This window comes from Hemiscyllium ocellatum, chromosome 26, assembly GCF_020745735.1.
Source record: "Hemiscyllium ocellatum isolate sHemOce1 chromosome 26, sHemOce1.pat.X.cur, whole genome shotgun sequence".
NCBI lineage: Eukaryota > Metazoa > Chordata > Chondrichthyes > Orectolobiformes > Hemiscylliidae > Hemiscyllium > Hemiscyllium ocellatum.
In genome coordinates this window covers 21659154-21677221 of record NC_083426.1, presented here as the reverse complement: position 1 = coordinate 21677221, position 18068 = coordinate 21659154, and the positions used below count along the sequence as shown (strand labels likewise).

Below are 18068 nucleotides of genomic sequence, written 5' to 3'. Positions count from 1 at the left end.
TAATCAAAAGACATTTATAATTTCCTGATTTCTCCCATGAGACCTGGTTGAGAAATGGGACAGTCCAGCTTTACTGCCTGCTGTCATTAGCCCTGTGGAATGGTGGGTTTGTGCCTGTAGATTTCTGGAATTTGATTTGGTGGTACGCTTAAATTTCTTCTGCAATTCTATGTGCCACTGTTGTGGTGCCTGAGGCTTAGCTGCAGCATGATTGAACTTGCTCGCATCAAATCAATGACAATCACATTGTCCGGTGCAGTAAACCACATGTGAGGTTTTAAATCAAGCTCTGAAATAAAGTTCTACAGGTCAAAGGCTACTGTTGTTTCATTTTGCATATCTGTTCTGTAATGCCCAGAGTTTAGAAAAATCAATTCTGCAAGTTTCCTTTACTATATTCTTCAACAAAGGGTCAACATTTGATCATAGATACTGTTGTTTCTTGTTATTTGTGTGCAGTTATGAATATTTAAACAGAAATGCAACAAATTGACGTTTATATACCACCCATATGATTGTGAAACATTGCAAAGTCCTTTACAGAAATTGAATTTAGAAAATTTGGTGCTAAGAGGCATTGAATGACAGAGTAGTTGCTGCGTAAGATTTGACTTGATTTATTTATTGTCACACGTATTTTGTTATAAGTTTGTATGGTGTTGTCACTCTACATTACTGTTCCAGCGCCATCTACATTACCGTTCCCTAGACCAACTCATCTAGTGTTTCTTGCTTGACTTTTCCCTCTAGACCTGTAAATATCTCCTTTTTAGATAATTACCTAGATTCTTTTGAAAGCCATGATTGAATCTGTCTCCACCACATACTGGGAGGTGCAGTCTAAGACTGCTTACAGCACAAAATAATTTTTCCTCATATCGCCTTTGGTCCTTTTGCCAGTGACCTTGGCTTAGTATTCTCAAGTTCTCAAATTTCTTCCAATTGGAACTGTTCTCTCTACCTACTGTGCCCAGATCCATCATGAGTTTGGACATTTGGATAAAATTTCCTCTCAACCCTCTCTCCTTGAAAGGCAAAGGGCACAATTTCTCTAATCTATCCTTGTAACTACAATATCCACTTGCCTGGGATCATTCCCATAAATCTTCCCCAGACCTTTTCTAAAGCCTTCACATCTTCAGGAAAGGTGGTCACAGAATTCAAACCAGTCCTCCAGATGAGTTAGAACCAGTCGTTTAAAAAGCTTCACCACAACTTGCTTAATTTCACATCCAATGCATCTACTTGTCAACTTTGGAATTCCATATGTCTTAATAACCACTTTTCCAACTCACCCTACCTTTTGTAATTAATTTTGCACATGTACCTCTATTTACAACTGCTGCTACAACCTTCTTGCAATAGTTATATTTCTTTGTGTTGCCTCTCCTCATTCTTCCTATGAAAATATTTCACTTCAGTTTTCTCTGCATTGCATTTCATCAGGCACATCTCTGTCTGTTTTACTGATGTGTGTCCTCTTGAAGTGCATGTCTCTATTCTTATTGTAGTTCTCCAAAAGTTTTCCAGTTTTGGTGTCACTGTGAATTTTCAAATCATGCTGAGCATGCCCAATTCAAGGGAATTAATATAATTCAGAGAATTCTGTAGCTGGAACACCAGCCTCTGTAAAACCTCAATGAACTTCTGTCAAGTTTGCGAAACAACTATTTGTCACTGATCTGTTCCCATTAATCAGCTACACTTTGTATTCATGCTGCCACTGTCCATTTTTTATTCCATAGGCTTTAGCTTCACTGACAAACCTGTTGCATTGCATTTAGAAGTCCATGTGGGCAGACATCAACAGCAATGTCCACATCAACCCACCCTGTTACTGCATCAAAGAAAAATTAACTTTATTTCATTCCATCTTATTCGTAGCTTCCTATTTCTTTCTTTCTATCTATCTTTTGCCATGTCTTGTGTACTTTTCTTCTCCATTGGTAAACTCTATTGCTCATTATTCTGCTAGGTCTGCCTAACAACACTTCAAACCGAGCCACAAGGGCATTGGTAACAGGACAGTGGAGGTGCGACCTGCAGGATGTATGTATGTATGTAGGTCCTCCTTCCCCCAAGTCAGTCACAGCTCTAAGGATTGTAAGCTACTTCTTTCTATACCAGCTTTCCATTCATCTTTTCTTGATATTAGATAGATGACCAAAAGCTTGGTCCAACGGAGGGGTTTAAATCAGCATCTTGAAGAAGCAAAGAAGACGGAAGATTGAGGAGAAATGCTAGAACTTGGCCCTAATGGTGGTGTGATTAAAATAGGTAGATGGTTGAGTCAGTCAATGTTACGAGGGTGAAAGTACACAGTCTCAGACATTTTGCAGAAATGTGACAGAAAACTAATTTGTGTCAAATCTCGCACAAAGGCTGCAAAGAATCTAGGTCTTCAGCCTGAACCAAAGGAATGGAATTGGCAGGAGTTTGTAGCAATGGCTTTATTCTTCCTGGTATTTGGTTGGAAAAAATCTCTGTTCATCCAGTAACGGATATTGATCAAGCAGTCTTTGTGATCTAGAGGTAATGGAGGATTGAGAGAAATGATGTTGAGTTAGAGCTGTGTCCTCAGTATGCATGTGGAAACTTGATGTTAACAAGTTTGGGATGTCAGAAAGAAGCCAATTGTAGAAGCTTGAGACTCCGGATGTGACAATACAAGGAACACCATGAAAAGGCTGATTGTCTGATTGTGACCAAATGTACAAGAGTAGAGCCAGGCAAATGCAGTCTTAAGCACTAGGACAATAGAGGGAAGCTATTGGAAAAGGATGGTGGGGTTAGTCATGTTAAGGACTGCAGAGAGTTTGAGAAGGGCCTGCGTGAACTGTTTGCCATAGTTCCATTGGGTGTCATTTGTGACATTAATAGATGTTGATTCAACACTTTAGCAGCTGCAGAAAGTTGATTGGAGGTTCAAAATCCAGTTACTGTCACTATTTTGTTTGCATATTCATAGCTATTGTAAATTATAACAGTATATATTATGATTTGTCAATTGGATATCAATTGAAAGACTGTAATAAAGGCTTTCACACATGGTATGTTTCTAGTAATAATATTGAGATTGATTATATTTAAAGATGTCACCCGTGATTTGCTCATGACATTCAGCAAAAGAGGTTCTAATTGCTACACTCGATAGTACTTGCAACTTTTCCATTCTGATCTCCCACTGTGTCCTTTGATTTGATATATGCCAAGAAAGCCAGGTTCTGCAATAATGCTCTGACTTCAGAGTCCAGTTATTCATAACTCAAATTAAAATCAAATCCAGACCAGAGCACCAGATGAGGAACTGTTGTGTCATTTGGGTAAGATCAGAGATTGAAGGTTCATGCCAAATGTTTCAAAAACTATTTTAAACTAGAAAATGAACACATCTGCTGTGAATTTAAGGTAAAGAAAACAAATGAAAAAGCTTTTACTAATTTTCAATCTTATAGCATGACTTGATTGACATTGTGTGCGATTTCGTGTTTTTCAGATTATTAGATTAGATTACTTACAGTGTGGAAACAGGCCCTTCGGCCCAACAAGTCCACACCGACCCGCCGAAGCGCAACCCACCCATACCCCTACATTTACCCCTTACCTAACACTACGGGCAATTTAACATGGCCAATTCACCTGACCCACACATCTTTGGACTGTGGGAGGAAACCGGAGCACCCGGAGGAAACCCACGCAGACATGGGGAGAACGTGCAAACTCCACACAGTCAGTCGCCTGAGGTGGGAATTGAACCCGGGTCTCTGCTGCTGTGAGGCAGCAGTGCTGACCACTGCCACCGTGCTGCCCACTGGGAAGATTTTTTTTTCCTAACAGGGTAATTGCTTTTCTTGCAGAAGAAAGACTTTGGCAGATTAATATGATTTACTAAAAGCAAGAACAACCAGTCTTTGTAATATCAATGATCTCTGCCACCGTGCCGCCCATTATGTAGTACAAAAGCTTCAAAAACGTGATTAATAAAGCTCTGAAATGTTACAATCGGTCTTACTCCGTCAGTGACAGAATAGTATGATGTTTTACTTTTTGACATATATAAATGTGCCAAGTTTTACTTTAAAGCATCTGTTTTATCAGGAATAATTTAAGTGGAATGTTGATTTACCACTTTCATAATTTATCAGCTATAATTAGTATTCTAACAATGAGCAAAACTTAACTATTTTAATGCAGTGTTGATATTTATCAACTACTACAATGAAATTCTAAAAGCCTTTAAGCAAATCACTTAAAATAAGCTATACAATGAATGTTGGATATAGGATTTTCATTATATTACTGAAGGTAGTGAATGGTCTAGCTAACTGTAGGAACATTTAATGAGATTATTTGTTAGTGACTTACTTCAGGAAATTGCATTGTTTTAAATGAATTTATTTTATGAATACAGTATTAGAATTGGGCCAGTAATTCTATAACATTTATGAAATAATAAAGTTAAAGTCGAGATTCAGAACTGAGCTCATTCTTTCATGATTGATCAAAGTCATCCATTAAGTGATTGTCTTCTGTGAACCAAGAAGGACTCAAGACCATCCTATTTCAGTCAACCAATCTTATCCAGTGAGTAACAGAAAGACCAGAATTGTAGATGAGGGCAAGATTGAATTTGGCTGTGACCAACTAGGAGAGAGTGAGGACTGCAGATGCTGGAGATCAGAGCTGAAAATGTGTTGTTGGAAAAGCACAGCAGGTCAAGCAGCATCCAAGGAGCAGGATAATCGACATTTCGGGCATCTTCCTGAAGAAGGGCTCATGCCCGAAACGTCAATTCTCCTGCTCCTTAGATGCTGCCCGACCTGCTGCACGTTTCCAGCAACACATTTTCAGGTCTGACCAAGTAGGCTAATGACACCAACTAAAAATACTGCACTTCATAAAGACCATCTAGCTAACCCACTACTGACCATTAAACTGTAATCCATTAGAAATCAAAGTGTTTGGAGGGGAGATAATTTTCAATTTAAAAAAAGTTTCAAATCTTGCCTGACAGTTGTTCCTTGGCTTTCCCTTGTGGATTGTTATACTTTTCTGTTGATTAAGATGGTGCCACTGTCAAAGATTAACTTGTAGAGAGGATGAAACAGATATATTGTTTTGCATTCCCTTTCCCGGCTCAGTTACAATGAATTCTGTCCAGAGTTTGGACTGTTTAGCATGTAGATACCAATATAAGCTATCACGCAAACACCAAAAAAAATCTAAAATTGAAAATTTCACATTGGAGCTGGATTTTGTAAGAGTTACCTCCTTTATAAATGTTGTTTTCTATATGAGGGAAGTGATTTATTTAGACTTCATGTTTAAACTAGTTTCCTGCTATGAATATGTCCTTTGGGAACTGAAATGAATCTCAATAAATTGTAACCAAATAAGCATTTGTATTCATGAAAACTAGTGATTAACACTTTGAATTCTGAGATAAGATTTCAAAATCAATATAAACATTATAGGCTTGAAATTACTGTTGTCAGACAAGCACTTTAAACTGCATGTGTGATATTCCCCTGCTCATTATTTTAACCTACAGGTTAAAATAAATCCTTTATTAAATTAATGGACAAAGATCATACATACATGTTAAGCATTTGTCAGTATGAGTTTGAGCTTTAAAATTAATTTTTCAATTAATTCCAGGATTTTTGAGGATGATTTGAAATCTGTAGAATGCATGGTAGAATTAGGTGTATGGTGTTCAGAAATCACTTGCGGTTTTGTTGATTAGGGCAAAGGGAGAATATTTTTGCTGTTTAAATTCAGTGCTCTGTAAATTTCTCATTCAGCTTAAAATCCATTTTTAAAACCTTTCTTAGTCAGGAAGCAGACAATTGTTATCATAGTAGCATCAATAGTTTCACTGTTTATATGTTTTATCAGAATGTTTTCCCAATATTTCAGGAAGTGAAGTAAATTATCCTCTAAAATTTATGAATCCATTGTTCAAAATTAAGGCTGTCAGGAAGCAGCCAGACTGAACACTCAATTGGTGCATTTACACATTGACCTTTAGAAATGTGCTGGTCCCCGGCCAGACCTTTGTCTGAACCATTCAAGCTGTGTAATAAATGGGATGAACCGTATTGGTCTGCTATCACTTGGTGCAATACATATAGTCGAATATCTCCTGCAGAAATTGTGTTGGATAAACAGAATAAACTTACTGTTTGCTGTCTGAAATGAATATATTAGTCCCAGCACTATTTCAAGTAATGTAGAACTATTTTGGTTGACTAGCTGAACCATAACTGGAGTCAAACTACCCAGTTTTTGGAAACATTGTAGTACCTGAAGAGAGGTAATCACTTAGTCATGTCTGTTTCATCCATCTATCTAACAAGTGCATGTCCATAGCCAGTGCTGTCAGCCCTCACCCTTACAGCTATTAATATGAAGTTAGAGAGTTGGATTTAACACACTCCTGTCAGCAGATCTGGAAGGTGCAGTACATAAGATTCAGAGGGTTACCTTTCTGATGCTCAGTTGCAGATAGGCCAATCAGAGGCACCAATTCTTCCCCCAACAAATCATGCACACATGCACGCCTCATTTGGAAACCCATTCCCTGATGCCACATTCAGAGATTACCTCGGCTTCCTTTTGTAGTGAGAGTGCCTGCATGCCCAGTAATAGCCACCAATCCTGGTTGGCACTGCTGGGACAACAGAGTTGTGAACCATCAATAGGCCGTGATTCTCCAAAGCAAACCTCTCTCGCTTTCTCCCTCACTTGCTCTTAGTGGCCTATAAATACCAGCCCTGATCTTAGGAAGGCAGAGGAATGAAAAGAAATGTCATAAGAGGATCATTGATGTAGCCACACTTGTTGAGTATTACTTTTAGATTAGATTACTTAGTGTGGAAACAGGCCCTTCGGGCCAACAAGTCCACACCGACCCGCCGAAGCACAACCCACCCATACCCCTACATTTACCCATTACCCAACACTATGGGCAATTTAGCATGGCCAATTCACCTGACCCGCACATCTTTGGACTGTGGGAGGTGCACCTGGAGGAAACCCACACAGACACGGGGAGAACGTACAAACTCCACACAGTCAGTCGCCTGAGGCGGGAATTGAACCCGGGTCTCTGGTGCTGTGCGGCAGCAGTGCTAACCACTGTGCCACCGTGCCACCCACCAGTATTACATTCTGCCACGAGCAATAGCTTTCAGTATTGGGCCCACAGTAAAACCAGGACCTGTGAAAGTCTAGGGATGAAAGTTTTGAAATATCTGTCCAGACATATAAGACTAGGATATCATTAGAGTCTCCAATACCCAACATTCAGTTGTAAATGACTGGAATTTCTGGCCATGTATTCTTAACATAGAAGTATCATACTGTGTGAATGCTGGACATTGAACTAAAAACAAACAATGGCCATAATACTCGACAGGTCCAGCAGCATCTATGGGGAGAGAAACAGAGTTAAAGCATCAAGATGATGATTTTTCATCAGAACTAATCCAAATTCTATCTATATTGAAGGGTTATGGACCTGAAAAGCTACCTCAATTTCTCTCTTCAAAGACATTGTTTGACTTGCTGCACTGCCCATATCTTTGTTTTCTTTTTACTTAATATCATCAGCTTTTCATATAGGTGGGGGGAATGATTTTTTTTTGACAGAAGTAACAGGAATCATGAGTGTGTCTCATTATTTTTCCAAACGTTCAGGATCCTCTCTAACAGCAGCCTGCAGTTTTGTTGTTGTCTTAATATTAATGGTTTTTAACTTTGAAACATGCCAAAAGGGATAATCCTAAATGACTTTCCAAAATATGAATTTTGTGATGGGGGAGGGGCAGTGCAATCTGATTTTGGTGCTTGGTAGTAACTGGAATGGCATGTGCGAAGCCAACTCGACAGTTCTTCATTTCCATGTTAATGAGGTGTTTGCTTTCAGCAATAAGCAATTCAGTGCATCATTCTTGAAAAGTATAGTTTTGTGAGATTTTACAAGGACCGTGTAATGCTGTAGTACAAAGCATCATTGCTAAAATCAATTTATGCAAATATTATGCCATTCATCAGCATCTAGTTCTTTCCTAAAGTGAGGAAATTAAGAATTATCTATACATCATTAATTCTATTTCATTAAGTTAAAAACTCAATTGGATTTTTGACAAATTGTGTGCTGTCAAAGCATATTATTCTTCCTTTTCTATTCCAGTTTGCCTTTGGTTGAATGCTGATCGCTTTGGTAGTACTGTACTACTTTCAAGCTAGTAGTAGCATTTAACAGAATAATTGTGCAAATACTTTTTTTAAAAATCTGTTTGATTCTGCGTAGTGAAACATGTTTTTATTGTTCTGTGAAATTCTTTTTGGCGTGGTTTAAGAGGTGGGTTGTTTTTACTGTTATGCAGTTCACTTGGCTGGTTTGCCATTGCTTTGTTGTTTGGAATATTACAAAATGTGAGACAAAGTGATAGTTAATTGTAATAAATTGCTTTGTACCGCACACCCTTTCTTCCAGAGTTAATCTTAGTATTATATTTTCATGTTTTCTTTTTACTCCATAAAATTGAAATTCGCCATGTGCTGCTTGCTGTAGGGGACAATTTGTTAGTTGTGCAGGAGTGTGACAGCAGCTTAATCTGTCCAGCTCTCTGCCAAGGAGCATTCATTTATTTCAGTAGAAAATGTCAGCGCAAAATTAGAAAGCAGCTATTTAACGGCAGATGCACATATAAGTGCTAGAAGGTGACATATGTTCTAATTCTGTGTTCTTACTTTCATGCTGCCTTTGACAGAATCGTATGTGAAATGGGGGAGGCACGGCCTCACAAAGAATCTGGTCCCGTGCAGCTCTGTGTTGGGGAGTGCAAACCTGAATTTATGACTGAGTCGTCACAGCAGTATACCTTTGTGGTGAGTTAATCTGAGAAGGAGTGGTTCGATGCCAGTTGAGAAATTGTACCATTTCCATAAAATCCATCCCAGGGTGTAAAAAATGAAATTAGGTTTCATAACTGTGCAATCTGCTGTATGTTTAGAAATACGTCTATTTAAGAATCACCACATTATGTGGTATCATTAAATAAGTGCTTCCTGATCTATTTCTGATTTGTTCTCTTCCCTTTATAGTTTGGCCTTTCATTCTTTACTTTGGTTTCTTTGGTGTCCATTGCATTTCCATTTCAGTTATGCAGCTCTCGTTATAATCATGATCAACTCTAACTACAAGTTCTGACAGAAAAGACATCATTACAACTTTTATTGGTCTTCCCAAGTGGCATCAACATTTAATGTATTCAAAGTGGTCTTCAGTTCTCACTGTCCAGAAAATTCAAAACATCTCCTATGTCAAAAACCATTGTACATTTCTTTTCCATTTTTGTGGAAAAAAAAAGATCGAATGAAATTTTACATGTATTTTTCTTTATGCAATGTTCAAATTCCAAAATTAGATGTCAACTTGTATGATCATGTTTATGAGTTGACAGTGTTTCATATTGTCTCTTTGTTATGCTTTTTTAGAGACTTCTATTTCACTTTCTTTCTCTTGCCAGATTTTTCCTGTTTGAAACTAAGTTGGGGTAACAGTGCATTACTGTTACTAACTTGCACCCTCCAACTTATCATAGAATCCCTACAGTGCAGATAAAAGTCATTTGACCCTTCAGGTCTGCACCAACCCTCCAAAGAGCATGACACCCAGATACTACCCCCCCCCCCCCCCCCCCCCCCCACCATCACCACAACCACCACCACCACCCACACCCTCCCCCTAATAGTCCAGTATCATGAACATTAGACATTTCGTATGTTGTGAATTAGGATCATGTTTGCCTGAAGAAAATTCATGCAAACAATATTTTGTGTAATATACCAATACTTCCAAGATAAGAGACCTTTAAGTTGTTTATTGGGGAACTTGCCACACAAAGGATTTGTGTGGTTTAGTCTGAACGCTGAAAATTTCCTGAATAATTTAAGGTCAACTGCTAGCAGATAAAATGGTGCATGGCATGGATAAACCCAATGTCTTCATGTATCAAAACATTGATTTCCTTGAGGATCATTTGAAAGCCTTTGGGAATTGCTGTAAAAGGTGAAATCTGGCATTTCCACACCATTAAGATTGTCCAAACTAAAATCATTTTGTATTAAATAAGGATATCATTACCATTTATGCTGATATAACTGAAACATTTGACATTTTTTATTTTCAAAATTTCAATATTCTACATAAACAGGCTCAACTATATTTACTTCGACTGCATTTACCTCAAGTTCCAAGTATTTTCATAACTTTTGTGTATCCTCCAAATTAGATGTGTTTCCTGAACCATCAAAGAATATTCTGATTCTTTGATTAGCATTACAGTGAGTGCACGATTCAGTTCTAGTTAAGGAGATTTGACTGACACTGCTTAAAATTATTCAAAATGCCTTTGGTAATATGCACCAGATCTGGAACCATGTTGAGAGAGTCAGAGCAAAGTGAATAGATTTGTTTTAAATTACCTTTTCTTCCCGAAAACATCAGAAGCTATTATTTATTTTTGTTATTTAGTCATTTAATGAGAGAGCGAAAAAAAGTGAAGGGTCTGCTCCACCTCCCGAGGCACTATGGTAATTTGTTTATTATCTTTTCTTATTCTAAAAGATAATACAGCTCCAAATGAAATACTGATTTGCAAAACCAACTGTATAATTCAAACTGATACTGCTGGTTGTAAAAGTTAAATGAATGAAAAAGAGGGCAGTCATTGAAAGTATTCTTTTCAAACCTTCAAAGGTGACAGTCTTCAGAGATATGTATATATCATTGAGGGCCCTTGGGAAGGGCGAAGAAGTGAAGTTAATAAATGTAAGCCAAGGATCTTTGGTTATGTTTTCACAAGAGTGATGCATCATGAAAAGATTCTCTACGACAGTATCAGTTAGAGTAAACTGAAGAAGTAATATTATCAGTTAATCCAGCTTTTATTCTATTTCTCTTTATCTGTCTGACTTTCCTCTCTCTTTTCCTTTTGGCAGAAGCCCTCACTGGAAGACCTGAAACCAAACCGAGGCCCAGAGTCTGGGGGAACAATGGTAACAATTACTGGAAGATATCTTGGAGCTGGCAGCAACGTTAATGTGTTGTTTGGGAATCAAACTTGCGAGTTTTACAGGTGAGAGTGGTGGAGGTGCTGGGGGTGGGGAGCTGTTAGGATGATGATGTGCAGAATGATTTTCAATCCAGAAGCATCAGGATTTCTCAGGACAGAGTTGGAATAGTTCTTATGCTCTAAATATTGGCGTTTGTTGAGTTGATATCGTGAATTCATACCAATACATGCTACATCATGAGGAACAATCTGCCTGAATGCCATATCTGCAAACCCCTGAATCCCTGGATTTTTGGGAGATGAATGAATCACTGGGAAAATTCAAGGTTATATTTTTATTGTTGGATTAGATATTAAAGAAAATTGTGGCGTAAACTTCAAATTTTAACTGTCCTCTAAGATGCAAGACTCCCTACAGTATGGAAACAGGCCCTTCGGCCCAATGAGTCCACACCAACCACCAAACAGTAACCCATCCACACCCATTTCCCTACCTTATACGTACCCCTGATGAATGCACCTAACACTATGGGCAATTTAGCATGGCCAATTCACCTGACCTGCACATCTTTGTGGGAGGAATCCGGAGCACCTGGAGGAAACCCACGCAGATACAGAAAGAATGTGCAAACTGCATGTAGTCAGTTGCCCGAGGCAGGAATGAAGCCCAGGTCCCTGGCACTGTGCTAACCACTGAGCCATTATGCCACCCCAAGCTTTACTATTATTTTTCATGTTATGCCGATTGCGGATATAGTGAGAAAATTTGGTCTGTTTTGTTCTGGTTGTATCTAAGATAGTTAATATCAGACAAAATGAATGCATCTTATGTTGATGCAGAGATTAAAAATTATGATATAATTAGTGCAAGAATGTCATATTGCAATTTGTAACCAACTAAAGGAAACTAACAAAATTGAAACAAATAATAGGTACAAATTTCAAACATCTATCTTAAATGCAAAGATGTGAAGCTTCTCCAGCACTCTACTACCATTGATTGAAATAACATTGATCCTACAGTAATCAGATTTTTAAAAATAATTTGCAAGAATTTAAAGCCCTAACTGGAATTACCAGTACTTCCAGATTTCTTCTAGGTTTGCTACCCATGTGAATATTTGCAATTAGCAAGAGAAAGGAACCATTTACCTTTCAAGTTTGCATTGATTTGAATCCAGTGTCAGAGCCAAGAAGATCCTGTGCTTACAGATGCAACCGGTAACTCTCAAAGAGACCTAGATCGATTCAGTGAGTTGGTCAAACCATAGTAAATGGAGTTCAACATGTTGAATTGTGATCTCATCTAATTTGGTTTCATGGAAGACAAATTAGTGTGTTTTTTAAATGGGAAGAAACCAGAATCTACAGAGGCACAAAGATATTTGGTTGTTGATGTACACAAATCACTAAAAAATCAATCACAAAGGCTAATGGAATGTGAGCCTTTATCCCAAAGGGGATAGAATAAAAGGGGTGTGGAGCATAAATTCTGCTTGTATTCCTTTCAGTTTTAGAAAATTGATATAATCTAATTGAGATGTTTAATATAATAAATATATTTGATTAGATAAAGGGAAGCTATTTCTTTTTGTAGGGAACTTAAGATGAAGAGGACATAATCTTAAAATTGTTGCCAAACTTTTCAGGAATAAGTTTACAAAATGCTTCATCAAGCAGAATATTCCACATATTTGGAAGCTTTATCCTTTAAAATTCAGTGGATGCTGGGTCAATTAATGCTCTCAAGGGTTAGATTGGTTGATGTACGTTAGATCGGATTATTGAAGGCTCTGGAATAATGCCAGGGAAATGGGATCAGACATGATCTAATTGTATGATAAACTGGCTTGAGTGATTGTTACTGCTGTTCTATGCATTGTCAGGCAACAAAACATAAGAAGCCTAATATTCAGGCATATCACAGACTACACACTTAAGGTAATGAAGCAAATGATTTCTAAAAATTAAACCACTCACTTTCTCATTAAAACATTGGCTGTAATCTTCTCTGTTCCACAACAAACTTTGAAGGCAGGACTGGGAGGAAAGTCAGATATATTACCATGTGGTAGAGTTGGGTCATCACTGGAAGAGGTTGCTAATCTGCAGAATTAAATGCCTAATTGTAAACTGTTTGGGACAATGACCAGGATCTTTCCAGTGCTGGACAGGGTTCTGCCCTGACAATTAGGAGTCTAGAAAAGTGTGTTTGCAGCTGCTGCCCTGTCCTACTCCTCTGAGGCCTCCGGAAATATTTCTACACCCCCTCACCCCACAGCCATCAGCCATTATCTTGCCTTCTCTCTCACTCCCCACCCTGTGTCCGCGCTGGTCTGGCATTTGTGGCCATCATTTCTTTTATTCCATTCAAAATCTTCCACTGGGTTCCTCAAGGTGGAAGTAGCCTTGTGATTTCCTGTCTCCAACGGCAGTACCTATTGTTACTGTAGGCCTTCTAATTGGGTTTGCAGCCTCAGAAACTGCCTCTCTATCCTTAATAGAATAACATAGCTAGAGGTAGCCTCTTAGTAGACTTCATATGGGAATTCTTCTCAGGCACTGCCCTGAAAGGAGTGCAAACCTCAATTACTTTTCAATATACCCAACGTTCTTATTGATGTTCCTTTTTTTGTAGCCAATCTCTTCAAGTAAATATGTTTGTACCCAAAGAGTGGAAATTAACTTTTTTTTGTCTAATGTCGTCTTTTCATTACAACAGTTAATTCATTTGAATTCCAATGAATTAAATATAATTTAATTATAATTAAGGCATTGGTCAATGCTGTATTTGAACCACAATTTTACTTTTTAAAAAATTTTTGCCACATTTCAAATAAAACCCATCTGTAGATAATTTCACGGAGTCAGATTGACACCTAAATAACCTGACATTTCCTTTATTGTGGTCAATGAATGTCAATTAATAAATGCTGCAATTTTGAACCTCTGTGTTTATTGAAGGGGTAGAGATAACTTGTTTAATGATAAATCTTATGATTTTTATTCCCAGAAAGGCTCAAAAATATATAGACAATAATGGATGGCTTGTAGATATTTATCTTCTGAGCTTGATTGTTGTTTTTTTTGTTTAACCCCTGCATTGTCAAGCCATTAGTACATGTAAGTTTGTACAAATTGACTCAGAGCACTTTTAATCTATTCTTAGATTTATATCATTGTTATGTAAATTGAATATCAGAGAGAATAGTGCATCTCATCTAATGAAAGGTCATTGACATGAACCTTAACTTATTTCTTCTCTCCACAGATATTGCCTGGCCTGAGGGTTTCCATCAGTTTTTGTTTACATTTTAGGTTTTTACCATCTGCATTGTTGCATTTGTGTTATAACAATTGAGGGAACATACAAGGCAAATACAGTAGATTTAAAATTTGGAAAAAATGATCAGTTGTATCAATCAGAATTGACTTTGGACTTTAAACATTGTGTGAGGTTAAGCTTATTTTGATTTCTCAATTTAAATGGGTATCGCTGTCTACATTGTATTTGATCATAACCCACTTATTTTGGCATCCAAGGTACAGATCCAGCACAGAGAACTACAAAGGTCTCTCCATTGCCTGTTTAAGTATTTCAAGCAAAATGAATTAAATTAATTTCAATCCAACCTTCTGACTTTACTATTAAAAAGAAATTGAGAAAATGTATTCCAAGTTGACCATTTGAGGGCTAGTATATCTTTCTGTGAATTTGAGATAAAGTAAGTTGCCTTGAAGAAATTCCAGTGGGAGTCGGGAAATGCATCTGCCTGCTTGCTTCAAAGAGCCAAAATATTGTATTCCCCCTCAACTAGCCTCACAGCTCAGTTTAAAAATGAAGCTTTTATCTTTTGGAGCAAGGTCTGTATTTTCACCATTTTACATGGGACGACTTATCTTCCTGTGACTTCTTAGAACCAAGAGGGCTGCTTGATCTTGAAACTGCTGTTCCTTTGTTCCAAGTTCAAAAGATCCTCAATGGCTTTAGGGAATTTATCTTATGTGCTGAGTCTTTAAAGAGCAGATGGGAGGCACTGCACTTGGCGGCGGTGGTGAAGCTGACTAATGTCAGTGAGGTATTTATTCTTGTACTCACCTCGGAGGACCAGTTGGGAAGCAGAGGTGAAAGTGAGGATGCTGAAAATTAGAGTCGAGAGGGTGATGCTGGAAAAGCACAGCAGGTCAGGCAGCATCTGAGGAGCAGGAAAATCAACATTTCAGGCAAAAGCCATTCACCAGGAAGCATGCTGTCTTATCACCATGCTAATGCTGAACTTCTTCAAAGGCAGCACCAACACTACCGAGTTTTGAAAAAATTATGGAAATGTTGTGAAATAAAATCCATGCTGCGTATATACACATTATAGTTAATTGTGTTAAATTGCTTTCAGATATTGGATTTGGTGGCTCTCAGCATTTTTACTGCTACAGCTACATTTCAGTGACAAAATGACTGAAACTAGTCTCCTGAGAATCAAATAGAAATGTGTCATGTGGCTGTAACCAAATCACAATATTTTGAAGATATCAAGAGTCATTGGAAGTGATCATATTGTTACTGAAACCTTGTGATTCAGTTACAAACTTTAACCAGTTCCAAAACAACATATGTGCTGTGTTCTTGCTTAACTTTGAAGTCTTTGCTGTCTTTTCAGTAGTATTCTAATGTTACTGCAGAACCCAATGATATTTAAACAATATTGTTTTTTCATAATATTAAATTTAAATGTTTAGGTTGCAGAAATTCTAGGTATAGGATATATTGAAGCTCAGTTTTTAAAAATAAAGAAAATGGTCTGCAGATATCTCCCATTCTATTTCTACTTCAAGCAATGGAAAATTACAGGCAGCTATCTTGCAGGTGATAATTGTGGATAAATTTGCATAGACTTAAATGATCCTTAAAGATATTCAGGAATTTGATGCTTTTATTGCTTAGTAATTAAAGAAACAGCTTGAATGTGGAAGACAGAAAGCAAGGGAAACTTAATTTGTTTGCAAAATACGGCCTACCTTGGCCAGTGCTGATTCAGAACAAGAAGTGCCGTGTGTGCTATATGAAGCTACTAACTAACACAACATACTAAGGAATGATTCAGCCTGTATGCAGGCACAGAACAGTATGTTAGTCAATAAGCTCCTAATATAGAACCGATCTGTATTCCATTAGAAATAATGTGGTTTGATTTCTGGCTGAGCGCCACAGGCTGGGAAGAGTTTAATGAGATCCACACTAATTACAGCTTTCTATTTTCAATCTCCTCTGATGAACAGAGTTGAACAGAATAGAATTACATGAAAATAGTCCTGACAGGCTAATAATAATCTGAATAGCTAATTACTGAAGAATCTGGAGTAGCTCAGACGGGTGGCAGTAGCACAAAATACAGTCTTTATTATAATATGCATCTGACCGTAATGCTGTATGGGTCACCTGAGGCTTCCAGGATACCAGAGCACTTCTCCTGGAGTGTTCCATGCATTCCACACTTGCTAATGTTCTTTCTCATATACTACATTGGAAAACCCCAGCATCACTGTGATAGCCTTGGATCTTAATAGACTATCACTGCGATGCTGCATAACATTAATGAGGCCCTTTGCAGAGCTCATGACTGGGGTCTGCTTTTGTTGAATGTAATAATTGCTGTTCTCATCAATCAGTATGTACTACTCATCTCATGCAGTTGCACTTGCAGTATGTAAGCAAATGTCCAATTTATAAGCTGTGGGAATTTTTTTAATGTGCAGTAAGAGGGGGAGAATGCCTATATTTTATCGTGGGGTCTTATAACCAACTTTTGAAAGTTTTATGCGATTGACGTGAAATTGATCCTGGCACTTTAGAAATTAATTTTTTGAAATTCCTCATAGACAACTTGATGGAAGAATTGAATAGACAGGCTGATAGCAATGAAATATCACATACATTCTGCATTCTCCAAGCTCACAGGGCAATGTTAGGAAGATTGAATTGTAAGGCATAAAATAAAATAACTGAGAATATAAGATTGCACGTTAATTTGTGCGTGGATAATATATATGGGGACAGAAATTTACTTTTTAAGACTCACGTATATTTGCAGTGAACTGTGCCCTCTTGCCAGAATTTTTTTTTTAAATTATAGTAGATTCACAATGCAATCTGTGTGTTTGAGATTTGCTTTGAGAATGTGCTATTTTACTGCAACATATCTTAGATCACAGCAAGTTCAAAGGACACTAAGTAGAGTCCATACTTCTGCTATACTTTGTTAAGTCAATGTTATTACAATGACACAAGCTCTTTCTCAAAGCTTTTTCTCTGTCCAGTTGATGCAGTTAAGAGCTTCCGTCTCGTTAAGGAGGCTTCAGGCCAATCCTCATGCTCTTGTAATATCAGTTATGCAGTTGAGCTTTAGGGTAAACAGGCAATCGATATTGAATGATAAATTATCTTTGAGATCATATTAGGGGTCTTGTGCTGCAAATATGTCCCTACATATGGTCAGGAGACCTGGGTTTAAGTCCCACCTGCTCCCGAAGTGTGTAATAACATTACTGAATAGGTTGTTTGGAAAATATCGGGGTCTTGAGGCGCAGTGGTAATGTCCCTACATCTAAGCCATTACGCCTGTGTTCATGTGCGTTATTTAAAAAGAAATAGACATGGGATAGTGAAGAATAGTCAGTAGGTTGGAATATGTAGGCCTACATCCTGAGAATAAAATGGTTATCCAAGAGGGAAAAAAAAATATGTTGATCCATTTAATAATCTGCTATGAAAACTCTGCTCACATTTTAACAAGAACAAATTTCACCACAGCAGCAGAGACTATCAGTAACACTCTAAAACAATCAAAACATTCTAAATAAAACAACCACTACCATTCTTAAAATTTCAACTCGCCCTATCTCCCAATGTTAACAGATCCTTTAAAACTTCATTTAGTTCCACATTTTCATTGAAAGTGAATCACTTGGACCATAACGTATATG

At 37.6% G+C, this 18068-nt stretch overlaps 1 protein-coding gene across 2 annotated transcripts in view; it reads left to right on the top strand.

The window, feature by feature from the left end:
- The window catches only part of plxna2 (plexin A2), a 463799-nt gene that overhangs the window by 355656 nt on the left and 90075 nt on the right, over window positions 1-18068 (top strand). For both annotated transcript variants that reach the window (XM_060845449.1, XM_060845451.1), the window contains exons 14-15: window positions 8781-8898; window positions 11014-11150. In XM_060845449.1, coding sequence (XP_060701432.1) covers window positions 8781-8898; window positions 11014-11150 — 255 coding nt within the window. The remainder of the gene's footprint in view (window positions 1-8780; window positions 8899-11013; window positions 11151-18068) is intronic.